This window comes from Impatiens glandulifera, chromosome 3 (genome assembly GCF_907164915.1).
Source record: "Impatiens glandulifera chromosome 3, dImpGla2.1, whole genome shotgun sequence".
Classification (NCBI taxonomy): domain Eukaryota; kingdom Viridiplantae; phylum Streptophyta; class Magnoliopsida; order Ericales; family Balsaminaceae; genus Impatiens; species Impatiens glandulifera.
The window spans coordinates 58,268,348-58,284,245 of NC_061864.1; the positions used below are offsets into that span (position 1 = coordinate 58,268,348).

Here is a 15,898-nt window from a genome sequence, read left to right on the forward strand (position 1 = left end):
AAATGTAGAATCCTATGGGCATAGAATGTTGGGTAAAACAATATCTAAAAAGAAACCATCCTAACGAAAGGATGCAGTGTGTTGACTAAATAACCAGTAAAAAAAAATATGATTAGATTAAGACCAATAAAAATATGAGGATTGACTAATGGGAGAAAGCAACAACTAAAAACAAAACTCATAGGATATGATTGTCGAAAAAAAATAAGAGCATCAACATAATTATTTGAAGAAAAAAATATTATTGAAATATAATAATAATGAATAAAACATTATTAGAGTCTTCCATCAATGGCTAAATTACCGATTGATGGAGGAACAACAAACTAAATTTTGTAGCTCAAAAACACAATTTTGGCTCTAATACCGTATTAGAATATAGAATGAGATTGTATTGAATGATATTATCACAATTTATAATATTTTGATAATATCTTACATATAAATTATAATAGTAGTAAAATAGGTCGCGGTAAGGATAAAATCATGAGATAAGAGGTGAGATTTGTGGGGATAAGAGATCGATAATAAATGAGATATCAATGGTTAAAAATAATACGAATGAAATTTTGATTAACCGAAATGTGAAAATGTGCGAGCTCACGATACTAGAGATTGATTGAGATTGGTGGTTGGTTGATAAGAGGCATGCGAAAAATTGAGGTCATGATATGAGAGGTCGATTGAGATTAGTTGTTGATTTGACGAAAGATAATAGGTGTATGAAAATGTGTAAGGTCGCGATATGAGATGTTGATTGTGTGATTGATAATTAGTTTGTCGAAGCGGTAGTAAAAAATGTCGCGGTAATAGATAAGAGGTCGACAATAGTGTAAAACACGTCTAAAATTACTTTAGATAAGATCAAAATGTTTGAGACTTTAAGTAAAATCTTTAGATACTAACTTACAAGATAAATTGTGTAATTGACTTTATTCATACTAATAATAAATTTATATTTTTTTTTTAATTTTAGATATTTAATGAATTTTAAAATATATGTTAACATTATATTTTGAATTTAATTTAATTTATATAAATTTAAATTAATTTTAAATTAATTAATTTAAATAATATTTTATAAATAAATAAGCTAATTTATTAATGATTTGATAAAATAACTATATATTAGGTTAGAATTAGGTTATTTAGATTTAATAGAAAATAATCCCATCACAAACCAGCTCAAGACCTATCGAGAAAGAGAGAGACTCTACAAACTTTTTGCGACGCTTTGTCTGAAGCAAAAGTGAAGACTTAAAGACTGCTGTTCATTTTTCATCAACATAACGCAGATTGCGACGTTCAAAAGAATTGCACAGATCTATAATCGGGAGCCATGGTTCACGGTGATTATACTTATATATTAACTACTCAATTTGACATCTTGATGATGATATCCATTGGTGATTGATTTCAGGCGACAAAGATCGACCCAACAAAAAGTTCAAGTTTTCATCTAAGGTCTGCTACACGAAGATCTATATATTAAGGTATATCTGAGTTTTATGATATTCATTTCAATTAAAAAAAGGGCATTCGAGATCTTTTCAGGAGGATCACAGGTCAAAAGCTGTAGGAGATGAAGCTAGCTATTACACTGAGGAATTTGACGATGACTATAACGATCGTATGTCTTGATTTCCATTGTGCTAATAGATACTATCATTTTTTATGCTGCATTTCAGACTAATTTCGGTTAGCTTGCAATTCATGAAGCGGATAAAGAAGCAAAGAAGAAGGATTTCACTAAATTGGAACTCAAACCTGATCATCTTAATCGACCCTTGTGGGCTTGTGCTGATGGTCGGATTTTCCTAGAGACTTTCTCCCCTTTGTATAAACAAGCTTATGATTTCCTCATTGCAATTGCCGAACCTGTTTGCAGGTATCTATCTGTTTTTTGATTTGTTTATGGGTAAACCATTACAAACCAAATCATGACATGAGTTTGAAAACATCATCAAAACTGAAAAAGAAGATAAAGGAAACCGAATCTGTTTGATTTGTTATAGTTTAAGTGGAGTTAAGATGTCCATGTTTTTGATGTTTAGGCCAGAGAGCATGCACGAATACAACCTGACTCCTCACTCATTGTACGCTGCGGTTTCTGTTGGTCTCGAGACTGAAACCATTGTAACTGTCCTGAATAAACTGTCGAAAACAAAACTTCCAAAGGAAATGATTGATTTTATACATGCTTCTACTGCTAATTATGGAAAAGTGAAGCTTGTACTGAAGAAGAACCGATACTTAATTGAGTCCCCATTTCCCGAGGTAAGGAGGCTGGCTATATGTTATAGCTGGAGCCGGGTTTGAATGAAATAATGTAGATAATTTTCCATGGAAACATTTTTTTTTGTCAAATTTGATTCTAGATGAGATATTGTTCTGAAACATAACTTATTTATACATATATTCATAAAATTGTATGACATTTTCTCATCCAAATCCAGCTACTGCTCTAGATGCTTCCAGACAGAGTATGTTTGGGGCAAAAATGAAGATGCTTATGTTTTTTGTACATGGGTTTTGCAGGTGTTAAAGAGACTTCTCAAGGATGATGTCATTGGTCGAGCAAGGATTTCTTCTGAGGTATTTTTTCATCCTTTTTTTATACGGGGTTTCATTGTATAGAGTTGTTATGAAACAATTTTGATTCTAAACTGCTTGATTAATTTGTTCTCACTGGATACAATTAGGGTTTCCATGGTAGTGATGGGTTTACAATCAGCAAGTCAGTGGGCGAAATTGAAGGTGGTCACAATGATTTGCTAAATGAAGCAGAAATAGCTGCTGCTGCTGAGGAAAAAGAAACTCATTCCTTTGAAATTGATCCTGGTCAGGTAAATTTGATATGGTTCATGTTTCTCCAACTTTTGTATTAGATTTGTCTGATTTGAGAAACCAAAAAGCATTTAGACTTTTGAGTTACTTTGACCTTATCTGGCTTTTTTTAGAAACTTTACAATTAGTTGCTGCATTTAGTTCTCTGCTGTTCAGTTCACCAAATACTGCATTTTTATATGAATATAGTGTTTGGAATGAAAAACTTCTCGATTTCTTTTTACTTTACAAGTAAGAATCCATGCTTGTATACTTAACACATTTGTGAACTTACTGCATTCTTACCACAGAAAGAATATATTTTATGTCTTGACTATTTACTACATCACATGGTTCCATTTTTCATACTTAAAATATCTGTTACAAAAAAGCTTAGGTTTTCTGATCTGTTTTGGTCAGATTTTTACCTTTTATAATCCCCCATTGACAGGTTGAAAATGTGAAGCAGCGTTGTCTGCCTAATGCTTTGAACTATCCCATGCTTGAGGAGTATGACTTTAAAAATGATACTGTAAGTTTTTCTGCAATGTTAGATATCAATTCGAGATATTCACTGAAGGAGAAATGCAATTCTATTTAACATAAACTAGCTTCTGTCATTCACTTCTGGCACAACTTTTATGCGATGCCCTCATAAACTATCTGCACAAGTCTATACTCTATAGTGTGAAGAATCAATGGATCATATTTCATTTTATTATTCATTCATTAAGGATTTTTGAAATATGCTTTGGAAGGTTCTTAATATTAGCTGGTTTGTCGATTCCTTTTGGGAAGAGTGATATGATTGGAGTAGTGTTTTTAATTCCAAATGTGTCAATAATCCTACTATTATTTTGGTGGATCATTTGTTTTTTCCGAAAATGAAATCCTTGTATTAATAATTAGACGATTTATATAATTTTAATGAGATGCTCTCAGTTTTCATTTTCAAAGGCAAAAATATACATCATAAATTTAATCAGTTGGATACAAAAGTATCAAATGAGGACCAAGAGAACAAAAGATGTTTTTGAGGAGTGTGATCAATCAATATGTCAAGATTGAATATATTTTTTTTTAGTATTATCCCCTCCATTAACAACCAAAGGCAATAAGAGCCTTTGTGTTGGGTGTGATGATGCCATATTTTCTCTTTGCACATTTGTCTTTTTCTTCTTTGATTTTCTTCTTAAGATTATTCTCCTTATGCCAGGTAAATCCTGACCTTGATATGGAGTTGAAGCCTCAGGCTCAACCTCGGCCTTATCAAGAAAAAAGTCTCAGCAAGATGTTTGGAAATGGTGATCTTGAAATCCATCTGCTATTGTAGTTATCTTAGAGCTTGTTTGATCTTGGAAATTTTTTCTAAAAAAAATCTGGTTTGATCTAGAAAGTGGATAAAATTACAAAAAATCCTTACTAATGAAAATGTCATAAAAACTTTAGTAAGGGTGTTTTGATAGATAGTTGATGATTTGATAGCTAATCAAATAAACCACATTGAACTAAACCACATTGAACAAGTCCTTATTTTACTCTTTATAATTTCATGAAAGTCTTGTATTTTTTTGTCTGTTATGTTCATATGGAGACTCCTCTGATTTGATTCAGAACTAATGATTGTTTGATTCTGGTGGTATACCTTACCTCATTTTTTGGACCCTTACCTCGTGTGTGTATATATATATATATATTTTCTGGGTTCTTTGTTATTGTGCTTTAGTGTGCCTGCTAACAAACTATATGTGACTTATGATAGTTTGTTTCTAACACAAGAGTTTTTTTTTTATTTATTTCTTTGATTGGATCGTAGGTAGAGCAAGATCGGGCATTATTGTCTTACCATGTGGTGCCGGAAAGTCACTAGTTGGTGTCTCTGCAGCTAGCCGAGTAAAAAAGAGCTGCCTCTGTTTAGCAACAAATGCTGTTTCTGTTGATCAATGGGCATTTCAGTTCAAGTTGTGGTCAACAATAAAAGATGATCAAATATGTCGTTTCACATCCGACAGTAAAGAAAGATTCCGAGGTAATGCTGGTGTAGTTGTAACAACATATAACATGGTTGCTTTTGGTGGGAAACGATCTGAAGAATCCGAAAAAATTATTGAAGAAATTAGAAATAGAGAATGGGGATTACTTCTGATGGACGAGGTAATTGTAATTCTCTTCTTATTTACCAGTCTGAAAAAAAGATTTGAGAACATGCATTCCTTTTATTTTCACAGGTGCATGTGGTTCCTGCTCACATGTTTAGAAAGGTTATTAGCATCACAAAATCTCATTGCAAACTCGGGCTTACCGGTATATATTTCATCGATTTTACCTGCAATTTTCTGAAATATTTTTCTGACAATTGAGAATCTGAACTTGGTTTGACTCAGCTACACTTGTAAGAGAAGACGAAAGAATTACAGACTTGAACTTCCTTATTGGTCCGAAATTGTATGAAGCAAATTGGTTGGATTTAGTTAAAGGAGGATTTATTGCAAATGTTCAATGTGCTGAAGTCTGGTGTCCTATGACAAAGGAGTTCTTTTCTGAATATCTGAAGAAAGAGAACTCTAAGAAGAGACAGGTTAGATTCTTCTTTAAATTTTCTGATTGCAAAATGTCCACTTTCTTTGATTGTTATTTTTGAATAGAACTTTATTAAGAAAACTACTGTCAACACAACATAAGAAAATACTCAGGCATTACAGTGATCGAATAAAAACTAAAAAAATACATGGGAGCTTCAATTAAAAGAAAACAGCTTGTGATAAAATGTATTTGTGTGCCTTTTCCCAAATTCGTTGTGGGTCAACTGAATCCTCATTGCTCGCTCTGATCTGAAGTCATCCCCTACAATATGCTCTTAGTAGAAGCCAATAAATATGAGCCTTCTCACCCACAAATGATAGCCAAGTCGTAGGAGTTTTGAACAGAATGAGGTCTCAGGTTCGATTCTCACTGAACGCATCTTGATTGAAGTATGGAGTCATGATGGTGGGATATTGTGTAGTCTTCTCTTGGTAAAAAAATCTGGTCTTTTTTATACATGAGGCCGATTCGCTCAATTACTAGTTTGTTTGCAGAAATCAGAAGGGGTACGTACACATGTTCGTCTATAGGTGGATAATATAATGGATCTAATCGAGAAATTAAGGGCTAAATAAATTTTTTCATTTTGATTAAATCTTGATATATACAAAGGAGATTTGTTCCTAGAATATTCCGTTCCTTTTAGGTAGCTTGGGAGTTTTTTAGCGGTTATATATATATATATATATATATATATATATATATATACTTCTCCAGTGCAAGTGCTCGAACATTTGCAAGAAAATGTGAATCTAACTCATCAAATCAGCATAAATGACCCGACTAGCCAAATGAATACACTTATCATTTCAATTTCAGCTAAATGTTGTAAGATAACGGTAGAAACTGTTGACGGAGAGCTGACCTTCTTTGATTGTTATTTATGTCATGCTTTTTTACTTCTTAATGCACGAGAAATGTTTAGCCTCTTTATATCCCATTAATGATTGTCTTTCTTTTTAATGTCTTAGGCTCTATACGTGATGAATCCTAACAAGTTCCGAGCCTGCGAGTTTCTCATAAAGTTTCATGAAGAGCAGCGAGGTGATAAGATTATTGTTTTTGCCGACAATCTCTTTGCAATAACAGAATATGCAAGGAAACTCCGTAAACCGATGATTTATGGTGCTACCAGGTGTTTGTCTATGCCTTGTTTTTTATGCTGTTCTATTTTGCTTTCTTCCATTTTTCTGGTTAGATAATGGCTGTTTTATCTATTGTGTTGTAGCCATGTGGAGAGGACACAAATTCTGGCGGCTTTTAAACATAGTCGTGATGTTAATACAATTTTCCTCTCAAAGGTAAAATTTGCATCTGGTCAAAATTTAGTCAATAATGTTAGTTTCTTTTGAATCATGTTTCTTCTTCTTATGATTATTATTCACAGGTTGGTGATAATTCTATCGATATACCCGAGGCTAATGTAATTATTCAAATTTCCTCACATGCTGGTTCCAGACGTCAGGAAGCCCAACGACTTGGTCGTATTCTTCGAGCAAAGGCATGTATATATATATATATAGTGTCTCTATTAATCATTTAGAAACACTTTAACGTTTTTTATATGGATCCAGATTCATACAAGAAACAACCCACAAATTTTTGAATATTTGTCTGAATATGTTTAGTTTTCAAACATTATTTCATCCATATAAGTTTTTTTTTTTGTATTAAGGTGTTTTTTTGAGTTGGACTATTTTGTTTTTTCTTTCTTGATGTTTTTGGTCTTTGAGTTTTTTTTGATGCTTCACTTGTTGCTGACATTGTTTAGTTGGCTGACACATGTCGTAACTCAGTTGTACTGGTTTGGTTTTTCGCATGTTGCATGCGACCTTCGCGGTGCAGTGGATCTATGAAAATGAGTCTCACCTCTCTTTATTTGTTTCAAAAAAAGGTGTTTTCAAATGGGCCAATTGTTTACACAATTGTATTTTGTGGTGACAGGGTAATCACAAAGATAGAATGGCAGGGGGGAAGGAAGAGTATAATGCATTCTTTTACTCCCTAGTGTCCACTGACACACAGGTAATTCAAGATTTTTATTGCAAATCAAATGTTTATTATTATTACTATTATTGTTTTGAAATATTCAAAGTTTGCATAATAAAGTTGTCAAACTTCTAGGGAACAACTTCTTTCGATACAAACAATGAAAGAATAAATAAAAAAGGGGTGAAAACGGGAAGAACCTTGAAATCAGGTCATATAACTTCTGAGGATGATGGTTATGGCCACATTCCAATTAAATCTAGAGAATCACTAAAGCATTCCCATACCAAAAAACCAAGTTTTACAAAAATCATCACAGGAATTGGACCTTCTTCCATCACTAATTCTTAGAGCTTGTTAGATGTCGGATTATTTGAGATTATTTTCAAGTAAATATAAATCTATCACTTTTCAATCTCATCAATCATCAACCAAATTACCCATACTTTATTCTCTATGACGTTTTAAAATATTAAGGATATTTTGGTCATTTTATCCAAATAAACCACTTTTTTTTGCTTACTTCGCCTTCTTAATTTGGCTTCACTTTTATATCACATTGAATTTTAACTAACTTGTTTCTGTATATTACAGGAGATGTATTACTCTACTAAAAGGCAGCAATTTTTAATTGATCAAGGGTACAGTTTTAAGGTAAAAATACATTTAATAAATCTTCAACTTATTTCAATAATCCAATGTTTTTCCTGTCAATATTGACTTGATAATATGATAATCAATGGCAACAGGTCATTACAAGTTTACCGCCACCCGATTCTGGACCTGAGTTAAACTTTCACCGAGTTGAAGAACAAATCACTCTACTGAGAAATGTCTGTTACTTGAATTTATTTATTTTTTGTTATGGTCATACGACAATCTGGATTAAATTGTTTGCATTCTGCAATTAACATAACCAGGTACTAAACGCCGGTGAAGATGCTGTAGGGTTAGAGCGGTTGGAGGATGATACAGATGATATTGCCCTTCAGAAAGCACGTCGGTCTGGTGGTTCCATGAGTGCTATGTCGGGAGCCAATGGGATGGCTTACATGGAATACAGGTAATTCCCTTAACTTTGATTGAAATATACAATAAACGCAACTGCATAATAATCTGATATTTTTTTTATGCAGTACTGGACGAGGCAAACATGTGAAATCCAAGCCCAAGGATCCGGCCAAGAGGCATTCATTGTTCAAAAAACGGTTTGGCTAAGAACCCTTGCTAGCCAGGGATCTTAATTTATACTGTTTACTAGTACTGAGACTGTTCATACCTTTATAATGTTAAACTCAATATTTTGGAATGCCCCTTTTTTCCCTTTCTCTTCCTATTTGTGTGGGAGCCTAGTGTCTGCTCATCGAACTGAGAGCATGAATTTTTGTGGGAGAATGGTGAATAAAAATATAATTATTGTGTGATATTTTGGTTGATTTTCGATAATGATCCTCAAAATCACACAACAAATATAGATTTATTGCCCTTTTGTTGTTGCTGTTAGATTTTAATGTCTTACACAAATTAATCAATGAAACATGTCTTCTAAAACCAACATGCATGATAAAATTGGTTTTCCCTAAGAACCCTAACTAATATAGTTTTTTTACCCACTTTGAACTTATTGTTATTTTTTTTATGGGCGGCTGCTCAACCAACTGAAAACATGTCAAAGAAAGTTAGTGGCAGACATTGTTGAATAAACTTTGGTACTATATTGAGTTTAGAAGGTTTATATATATTTAGATTCTTCTTCTCCTTTACTGATTGGCCTTTGCAATGAAGTTAGGGAGGAAACTTCTTCATTTGACTGTACTTTTGACACAGATACTCCATTTAGTACACAATTGTTCTTTAGTGGTGGGGGAAGACAAACACTTTATATCTCTTCTTTCAGTGGAAATTGGAGACCACCACTATAAACAATTTAAAACATGTCAACAGATTTTCTATTGAAGAATCAAAGTTTTGATTCAGTGAACCTATTTAGAAAATGGGTGTTTTTTCATTGTCTCACCTGGATCCGGATCTAGTTTAGATTATCGGTTTTGAGATACTTGGCCGTTATGTTTTTTATAATAATTAATATTTTGAATAAACCTATATTATTTATTGGTATTCAATTCATCCGCCTCCTTTTGGATATCAATATTTTTGATATATCAAAATAATTTATCGCAAAATATCGATTTTTTCGATATATCAAACCAATCGTATATAAAATATAGTACTGGATTAGTTTTTCAAAATTTAGGTATATATACATAATACTTGTAACTATATAATGACTAAAATTTATAAACAAGTCTTAGTTTATTAATGTATCTTAACAACTCACACATTTGAGTTTCAACTCTTATGGTATCATTTTTTATATCCTGAAAACTTCGGTAAGATATATGATATAAATAGAAAAAATTTGGTATATCATACTAGGAGCTGCAAATGAGTCGAACCGAGTTCAAGCCAGATTTAGCTCGAGCTCGATTAAGTATTTATTAGTTCGACTCGAGCTCGAACGAACTTATAAATTTGATCTCGAGCTCGACTATTACCTAAAATTTGAACTAAAATTAAATTTACAAATATTGGTAAAAAAAAAATATTTATTTTAAATTTTAATATTAAAATCAATAAAAATATATTATTTATTATAAGGCTCGAAAAAGCTCGACAAACCATTAAACAAGTATTATATGAGGTCGAGCTAGACTCAAATATTAAATAAGTCGGTTCGAGCTCGACTCGAATTTGGTCAAAGTCAAACTCAAATCGAGCTTTGACCGAGTGGCTTGCAAACGGCTCACGAGCAATTTGACTCATTTGCCACCCTATACCAACCGACCCACCCTTAGCCTCCTATAGTAAAATCGACCTGACTAACTATTCCTATCAGAAGAGGATGCGGGTTGACTCACTCGATGATTTCGAAAAAAAAGGATAATAAAATTAAAAAATAAATCATTTGAGGAGTATAATTATTGAATATGAAACTCTTTATTATATATATATATATATATATATATAATATAATATATATAATATATGAACTCTTATATATACTTTATGTGAACACCCTTTAATTAAGATGATCTCTTTTGTGGGTATTCCCAAGCATATAGTAATGAGATCATCATCAACTTATAGTATTTATAGAAAGAAAAGTGCTCTATTATTTGTGTACGAACATAGCCTTTTTAGGGTTCTTAATTCCCAAATATGGAAATGTTCTAAATAGCCTTAACTTTTACAAAGAATCTGGTCAATGTGCCTTAGACAAACCCAAATTTGTTCTTATATAACAAGTATACATTGATTCAATAAGGCCTTGTTCTCTTTGAGTTTTTAAAAAATTCATTCAAAATTAATTTACAATCAACCACTTCTCAACGATCACATCACTCATTTTATTAACCAAAATACTAAAATACCATCTATTTTAAATTATTATATTTTATTTTTCATATATATATATATATATATATATCAATACCCTTTAAGTTTTTTTACAAAAAATAATCACCATCTCCTCAAAATCATCACAAACTATTATTTTTTTCTCTCTCTAGGTTTTTTCAAAAACCCCAATCCGAACAAGGCCTAAGAAATATCGGTTTGGTAAGGCCTGTCTCTATTCATAGCTAGTTAGACCCATTATTATCATTTAAGAGCTTGATTATGTCCACTCATGAGAGCTCCTAATGCGCATTACTTGCTTGATTAATTGATTTTAACTCAAAAACACAAATTAGTGGGTGCCAATGTAGCTTTGTTTGGAAGTGAAATGACAAGTGGTTCCTACAGTGTAGAGATTCTTGGAATTTTGCCTGTTTTATGATTACAACATATTAAAGATGATAGATTGATTGGTTGACATAAGTTTCTCCAGCCAATATTGTTCTGCGCCCGACATCTTTGTTCGACAATAACTTATCTTCGGTTTTTATATAAATGTAAATATTAGATTGAGTGGGATTGTCTCTTATTGGAGATATTATAGAGCCAAAAAAGGAAAAAAAATAATTGAAAATTTAGGAAGCAATTAACTAAATTCTGTTTTGGCAACTAAATTTCCATATATGGTGCAATAGTATTGAGATTGTGAAAGAAATTAATGGAAACATTCTCTTAATGGACATTTGACAGTTATAGTCAACTAAAATATTTTAAGTCGGGCTTTTATAATGAAAAAGAACACTAAAGGCACTTTTGTGAAAAAATAAATTAAACTATAAGTGACATATAGTTTGTTCACACCCTCACATGTTGGACATCGGACATAGTTCAAAATGAAAAACAAATTGTATAATCTCTAACTTGACTTACTTGAAATAGAATTATCATATTATTTGTATGATTTTTTATTCAAATGGTTACAATCTTTAGATGGTTGCGAAAATATGGAGAAGAAAACAAATTAATTGTCTCTATATTTGATTATTTATTTATTTTTAAAAGATAAAACTCATTTTTTTGATTTATTAAATTTCGAAGATCAAAATATAATCGTAAAACCTTATAAAAAAATTGTTCATTTTAAAGGTTAAATTATGACATAATCAATAACATCTATTATCACACAAAAAAACCTAAGAAAACAAACCCACAACCATAAAAATCATCACTTTATAGCCCGTGAGGGGCTCAAAAAGTGACAAAACCGATGAACACGAGGAGTCGCTTCACTGTTTTCTTCGTCTAACTAGTCTTTTTCTATTCATAGTTGACAACCATGCAAAGTTCAATGCTTTCCTGTTGGTCATTAATTTGCTCACATTTTATTTTCATTGATTTTTTCTATGTTAGTAGTTTGTTGATGAATGTACTTTTTGAGATGATTTAAAATCGTGACCAAGTCTTGTACCATAATAAATCCAGCCCCTAGCTATATCCTTATTATCAATTCATTATGTTCTTTTTCTTCTTGATTTTGTATTTTCCGCTCAATCTATGATGTCAGCTTCATTGCTATTGTATCTATATCATTCTTAGTCATATAGAATGAGGTCTTCTAAAGTTTGAATCAATGACAAAAATTTCTCTTGCCATCCAGATCCTCATCAAAGTTTTGTTTACCCTTCGATGCACACTACTGCAGGGACGGATCCAAGTACAAGGCTGCCCGGCCGGGCGGTAGCCCGGGTAGTCTAAAATATTTTGTATGTATTTGAAAATAACAACGGTACAGTACTATCGTTATTGATGATTCTCAGTCGCTAAAAGGTAATAGGGACAACAACTTTGTTTGTTTACTCGATATTATTATCAAACTAGCTCGAATAAATTTTTTGATAAAATTAGTCCGTGTATATTTCAAATCTTGGCTCCACCTTGCACACTAATACTTATGAGTTGCACAAAGGCCTTCAACTTCCACTTCTTCATAGGTGGCTAACAAGTGGCAATGCTTGTCATGTCAATCGTGTTATTTAAAACATCAAACTCCACAAGATCCTCCGCACCCACATGTGTTACCTAAATCTGTCAATCCCAAAGTTTCCATGAGGATCTATGCGTCACCTTGATTGGTATTTTCATTTTGTCGTTCTTTTAATTTTTAATTATTCTCCTCAAACGCAAGTCAAAGAGTAAAATCGGTTGTAACTTCTACCAATATTGCAATTTGTTGATGCCACAGGTCATATCAGTCACCTCAAAACCAAGAATCCAAAGTAACTTCTAACTTCTAAATCTTTTTCACTTTCATGAATTTCACCACAAAACTTATTGTAATATAACAAATCTTATTTCAGACTAACAAAAAAATAAAGAGTGATGAATTGTGATGGTCATGTCTTTCACACCTAGGATACACATGCTAGCCAATGAAATTCTTTTGTTTTGAATTATGGTTATGTCAATGGTCTTATCCCACTACCAACCTATATGATGCCCTAGTTCTGAATTATAGAAGTGACAACTCGAATGGAAAGTCTCATGATAATGCTTCTTCTTTCCTCTTAAATGTGTCATGCAAGGATAGCTAAACCCGAGTTTGGTGATTTCTTCTTCAAATATGATTCAAGATTAGATTACGACGAATTGGCTTGGATAATTGCACATTTAATTTTGAAATGGTGTTTTTGTTGATATTGCAAAGATTGTTATAAGTTGAGAAGGTTACGTTCTTCGTTAGGGTTAATTTATTTAAACAATTTTAAAAAAATATTATTTTTTAATCTATTTTCTCATAATCACATAATTCTCAATTCATAAAAAAGACTGTTAACTTATTCCTTAAAAAACATTTCAATTATATAAGTCTTAATGGCTCAATCAAATCATGAATTCATCACCTTAATTAATTAGTGTAGAAGAATCTATGCTGGTCTATAGTACATTTATTTGCATTGAAAGCACACAATGAGGGAGTTCCAAAAGTAACAAACAATTATTATACTTCTTTTTCTCTTTTTGCCAAGCACAAACAATTAATTATTATAAGACTACATTTACACCTATTGACAAGGAAGAAAAGTTTCTCACTTTTCAAAAAAGAAATTACACATTTTACATCCAATATGTTTCCTCATTCCCAGTGCAGTATTCAAACCAGGTCGGACCCAATTCCCCTCCTAACCCGTTCACAAATATCCCGTCAATCTACGTGCATATCGCCCAACACGATTAAAACAATCATTTTAACTTATTTGCGTATTAATAACACGAAAATGAGAGAAAGAGTGTGAGTTTACCTTAAAGAAATCTTCTTCTTCCTTAATCCTATTGCAAATTAGAGGTGCACAGTTGGAAATTATTTTTGCAGTCTCATCATTTCGAGTGAATCTTCCACGTATCCTTGGTCTGCTATCTGCTAACGTCTTTCGGCATGCATACTTTCAAATTTATACAAAAATAAATAAATTACTTATAGTAACACAATATTTAAAATAGTAGACATTAATTAAAATTTACTATCTATCTTTGAGATTGAGTTCTTTTCTTTTAGAACTAAGTTAGAACAAAATTATTTGAAAATAACTTTAGTAAGAATATATTAATATTTACTTATGAATCTTGGATAGGCATAACAAAGGATCTAAAGTTCTACTAAAAAAACAATTACATAAAAAAGTTTTACTTTTTTTTAACCTACCTAATATTTTAACTTCATGATTTTATTTTAAATATTTGATAAAATTAACTAGTATAATTTATATATGTTTATATTTATAATTATTAAAATTAATTAAGCATTTTTTTTAAAGTTTTAATAAGATTAAAAATTAAAATATACATTCTATATTATTATTATTATTATTATTATTATTTATTTAATAAGTATTTATTTAGTAAATATTTTAATAATGATTCAAAATAAAATGTAATATAAATAGAATTTAGCATAAATTTTAATTTTATTAAAAATTTAAAAATATTTAATTTAAAAATTATCATTCATTTTAACAATTAAAAATACAATATATATAATTAAAATTATTAATTTTATTTCAAAAATAAAAAGATTTTATTTTCATACCTTGATTGTCTTGTTGAAATTCCTCTGCATCCTCTTGACTTTGTATCTCTGTATCTTCTTCTTCCTCTCCTCTGCATTGCATCTTCCAATTTTCAGGTTTCCTTCTTCTATCATCTTCATCATCATCATTCTCTCTCTAGTAACAGGACTCTGATCATGTGAATAAAGTTGTTAATTTCTCTCAAATGTGTTACTTTTCCATGAAATGAGAATGATCTAATTAAAAAAATACTATGAGAAAACAAACTTGTAAATCTCTAATGTAGCCGCCATTTTCATGAAAGCTCGTTTGGAATGAAGAATCAGTCTTGGGCACCGTCCATAGCTTATCTGCGTTTAGACATATTTCAGGACCGCCATTAATGTATCCTTCCATCTCCATTGATAACAGATCAGGAACATTCTCTATTTTCTCTACTGGGTTTAGAAGCAGAGCTGAAGAATGGCTGATTTCAGGAACATTGTAGTTGAAAGGGAAGAAGAAGAAGGAGAGATCAGATGAAGACATAGTTTTTAGTTTGTTCATGACTATGTTTCTTCTCTCTCTATGTTTTTATACATAAGAAAAATTGGAAGATTAAAAACAACATTTATATAATGATAACATAAAAGTAAAAGTGATCAAATTGTTACCCAATTGTTACCCAACAAAGTAATAAGTAATAAGAGTTTGCTTAAAATACAAAATGTCACGAGTTCGATTATATTTAAAAGCGCTTTAAATTTAAGCGGAAAGTCATATCTTTGGGTTGTTATGCTAATTCTCATTTCATTCTCAAAAGTGATCAAAGTATTATTATTAAAATAAAATCTGAAATAAAATAGCCAAATAAATTTAGAATGTCACGTTAGCTCTAATTTAATTCTCAAAAGTGATCAAAGTGATATTATTAAAATGAAATCTGAAATAAAATAGCCAAATAAATTTAGAATGTAATATTGAAAAATAATGATTTAATATCTCATTAATTGTTTTTGGGTAGGAGGACAATTATATAATTCGTCATGCGGTTTGGATGT

General features: G+C 31.2%; 2 protein-coding genes across 3 annotated transcripts; one reads left to right on the forward strand and one right to left on the reverse strand.

Moving 5' to 3' along the window:
• The first annotated feature begins 1,202 nt into the window (after positions 1 to 1,202).
• LOC124929531 (general transcription and DNA repair factor IIH helicase subunit XPB1) lies at positions 1,203 to 8,822 on the forward strand. Of its 2 annotated transcripts, none has more exons than XM_047469917.1 (20): positions 1,203 to 1,349; positions 1,421 to 1,464; positions 1,555 to 1,630; positions 1,720 to 1,888; positions 2,055 to 2,277; positions 2,539 to 2,595; positions 2,703 to 2,846; positions 3,278 to 3,358; positions 4,043 to 4,130; positions 4,643 to 4,980; positions 5,055 to 5,130; positions 5,211 to 5,404; positions 6,381 to 6,544; positions 6,638 to 6,710; positions 6,797 to 6,910; positions 7,354 to 7,434; positions 7,993 to 8,052; positions 8,148 to 8,231; positions 8,319 to 8,461; positions 8,535 to 8,822. In XM_047469917.1, exons 1-20 carry the CDS (start codon positions 1,340 to 1,342, stop codon positions 8,614 to 8,616), a joined length of 2,301 nt encoding a protein of 766 aa, XP_047325873.1. In that variant the 5' UTR covers positions 1,203 to 1,339; the 3' UTR covers positions 8,617 to 8,822. The 2 variants fall into 2 exon arrangements, with proteins under 2 accessions (XP_047325873.1, XP_047325874.1); XM_047469918.1 differs by having other exon boundaries at positions 1,225 to 1,349; positions 1,704 to 1,888.
• A 5,071-nt stretch (positions 8,823 to 13,893) lies between these two features.
• On the reverse strand, positions 13,894 to 15,318 carry LOC124928940 (zinc finger protein CONSTANS-LIKE 4-like). The gene is made up of 4 exons (XM_047469193.1): positions 15,126 to 15,318; positions 14,879 to 15,028; positions 14,094 to 14,234; positions 13,894 to 14,001 (listed from the first exon to the last, which is right to left on the reverse strand). Exons 1-4 carry the CDS (start codon positions 15,258 to 15,260, stop codon positions 13,909 to 13,911), a joined length of 519 nt encoding a protein of 172 aa, XP_047325149.1. The 5' UTR covers positions 15,261 to 15,318; the 3' UTR covers positions 13,894 to 13,908.
• Between the last annotated feature and the right edge of the window lie 580 nt (positions 15,319 to 15,898).